Here is a 3,381-nt window from a genome sequence, read left to right on the forward strand (position 1 = left end):
AGTTGTGGTCTCTGGTTGATTGGAGTCAACAGATTCCTTGAGTCTTCTGTCTGTAGTGTCGTAATAAGGTTCCGTTTCCAGAGTTTCTCTCGTAGTTTCCAGATTTTCATCAAAATGATCAACGCAATCCTAAGATAGATTAATGGATATGTTCTTTTATGCATAGTAGACACTTGCCTCTTGACTCTGAATATCGAGCCCTTCACTTTCACTAGAATTTCCTTCCTGCTTTACTTCAATCTGCTCTTCTATCTGTTTGCTGTTACATTTGAGTTGTCTTTCATGTGCCATTTTCTTTGCTTTCATTCGAAGCTCTTTTCGCATGAACAAATGAGAAAAACTGGGTAAAGTTCGCTTTGGCTGATTCGTAACAATAAGTTCATCTTCAGAAGAATCTGATTCCCTCTCTTGTATCAATAAAGAATGTCTACCTGAAGATAGCTTTAGATAAATCTGAAAGAATGATTGAATTACCTTGCAATAAAAAATCGGACGGTTCCTGTTTCGGGCAGTCAAAGTTTCTCCTATTCGGCAAGTGTTCTATGACAAAATTCTTCGCAATCTCTTGCAATTTTGCAATTGCCTGGTCCTTTGTATATCTTTACAATATAAGTGATGAGAATAATCTCTTTTCTTGGACTTTTGCTTACTTATAAGGCACCTTAAAGTCGTTGCTTGCGGTTTGTCCATTTTCTCTTAAAACTTGTCGACTGGTTCGAATGAGTTCATCTATGTCTTCCTGTAATTCACTGTTGTTTTCGGAGGAAGAAGAGTAGGACATAAAGCCTCTTCGCAGTTCTTCAGAGTCGTCTCGTTCGTCTTGTGGCGGTGAAGTTTCCATTTCAAAGCTTTCCCGCCAATCTCCCTCGAGAAAACATTTGTTGTTTTGTGCTTTGGCTTTAGCCAGTGCAACTGATGAAACCTTCCATAAAGGTGTCGTATATTTGTTTCTGTGAAAGTAATTTTGTGTTTAAACAAGCATATTGATTATTGGATAATATCTTAACCACTTAAAGTTTCTGTCAATGGGATTGGTTGACTTCAAACCTCTCAAGTCCACGTATAGACCACGTATTCTTCAACTTTAGTTCAAAAGTTCTTTCACTTTGCTTAAAGACTCCTTAAAGAATTACTCAACTGCTTTCCTAAAGTATTACTTTACGAGCCTTGTTTTTCCTTTTGGACTTTTGCGGTAAAGAGGCTTTCATTTCTATAGATCGTGTTGTTTTCTACAAATGCCTTGAAAACCTTTGATTATGTATGAAGTGATATAATTCTGGAGTTGTGAGAGAAGTATTCCTTTTTGGACCAATAACTACAACTCTACTCATAAGCCGTTGGTTTTTGTTGAACAAACTGCGCAGCTATTCTCGAATATAATCTCCAACAGCACTTAATAGTTGTGCTCTTCTGTCTTCCTTTCAACAGACCTTGGAAAGAGATTCAAAAGTCTAATAATATTGTCAGAATAACAAACTTGAATAGTCGATAGCCACTCAACCAGTGCTTCTGGTTGTTGAAAGAGGATTTGTTGCTATGTTTGGCAACAAATAGAAGTTTCAAGAACACTATGTAAATATGGTAAGTAGTTTCTGAATTTTGAAAATTTCACGGGTTGAACTTGTTTATCTTTTCAATGGAAACAAGGAATTGCTGAAAGTTTGAATATAGTTTGCTTCTGTAACTCTAGTTTGTATATTGCACAGCTTACAATCGTTATTTAGTAAATATTTCGTCACAATATACCAGTCAGAAAACTCAAGTTCTTCCTCTATTTGAAGCTATCCAACTTTGGCGTCGAAGGTTTTCTATATATCAAATCTTCGAAAGTTAGTATAGTGAACGATATTCATTCACACTCTCATGGTATAATAAACAATTGTCACAGGAGTATCTACAATTTGGCTCAGATATTTGGAATCGGAATAAACTTCGATCTCTGTTGCAGTCTGGGTTGAAAAGCGAATAGTGCTTGCCACAACTTCCATAAGTTCTTTAAACTATTACTGATAATAGTCTAAAAGCTCTATATACAGTAAAAATTACGAAATAGTTTCCGTTTCATTTATCAAAGCGCCAACTAATTTACGCAGCAATTTATCGGCTGCTACAATACCTATGCAGGAATCTTTTAACAGCAAGTATGTAGCCTTGAAACAGAGTCAACAGAGGAACAACTCGATGACGAGACTGTCTTTTAGATTCAGAATTCAACAGTTGGAGTAAAATTCTCTTAGTGCTATGTATCCTTTTTTTTTCTTTTCTAACTTTGATGTTGTTACGATCCTAATTTTTGTAGCACTGTAAGTCGTGACCTTGAGTATCGTCAAACATTACAGAATGAAATCCTCATGTTTATATATGTATATATCAAGGCATCTATAGGGATTTTGTCGATAATCTACAACTAGTATTTTACAGTCTATCAAGTATACTTGTACTAAAAGGAAAAACAAACTACTTTCGTTACAATATAACAAACTGGTAAATTGTAAAATCCATTCGATAATCTTTCTTATTCGGGAAAAAAGTAATACCTTCTCTGGAGACAAGAAGTGGAACAAAAATGCGCATCTCTAGCAACAAAATTCCAGGTTTGAAGATAGTCAAAGTCGAGCCTAACTCTTCACTTTCATTGGAAAAGTAGATAAACTTTAAAGTTACACGGCTAGTAACAATAGATTATGTAATTTGCTCAAGTTTGATATAGTTTTTGACAGTGTCTTATAAAACAGCCCCTGATTTATAACAACTTTTGAAAATTATTTGTTTTAGAAAATTTCTCAGATATTAAAACAAGATATTCCTAAATATTTTTGGAAAGAGACAAAACTATTTCTTGTAGGGTTGAAATGCCAATATTTCTCGAATGTGGATTATCCACAGACTTGAAAGCGTTCCTTAAATTCGATAAAATGTCTTTGCCAATAAAGTTTTCTACATCGGCTTCAGAAAGAATAACCAATTCACAGTTGTGAGGAATCACGAAATCTTCAACACTATCGCCAGATGAATAACAACGACTAGAATAATTCAAGTCCTCAGATACGTTGGTTGCTAACTGAGTACTCATAATAATCAACATACAATGCCATGTAGGATGACTAGTCAATACTTGATCATGCACTGGTTTTAAAAACTTTTGAGCTTCTTCCAAAATTTCATTCCATCGAATACCATTACGACTCCATCGGCCTTTACAAGCAATACCCACAATCATCAAGTTCTTCTCATTCGTTCTTCCATGCAACTTGAATAATATCTCTGGACTATGGAATGTTGAATGAAATGGAATATATATCTTTTCAAATTCTAATATTTCTTCCACTATCCTTTCCCATTCATCATTGCTTCCAAATGTCATTCTCTCTGCTCCTGATA

General features: G+C 34.9%; 2 protein-coding genes across 2 annotated transcripts; both read right to left on the bottom strand.

The window, feature by feature from the left end:
• Gasu_65680 (uncharacterized protein) lies at nucleotides 1–2,120 on the bottom strand (the record flags this gene model as incomplete). The annotated part of the gene is made up of 7 exons (XM_005702234.2): nucleotides 1,431–2,120; nucleotides 1,158–1,229; nucleotides 1,048–1,109; nucleotides 651–950; nucleotides 475–599; nucleotides 178–431; nucleotides 1–129 (listed from the first exon to the last, which is right to left on the bottom strand). Coding segments are annotated over exons 2-7 (921 nt in total), but the record flags the coding sequence as incomplete, so codon positions are not given.
• Nucleotides 2,121–2,265: 145 nt separating this feature from the next.
• Nucleotides 2,266–3,370, bottom strand: Gasu_65690 (archaeal ATPase; the record flags this gene model as incomplete). The annotated part of the gene is made up of 1 exon (XM_005702235.1): nucleotides 2,266–3,370. A coding segment is annotated over one exon (558 nt), but the record flags the coding sequence as incomplete, so codon positions are not given.
• Nucleotides 3,371–3,381: the final 11 nt, after the last annotated feature.

This window comes from Galdieria sulphuraria, assembly GCF_000341285.1.
Source record: "Galdieria sulphuraria unplaced genomic scaffold scaf_343, whole genome shotgun sequence".
NCBI classification, from domain to species: Eukaryota; Rhodophyta; class Bangiophyceae; order Galdieriales; family Galdieriaceae; genus Galdieria; species Galdieria sulphuraria.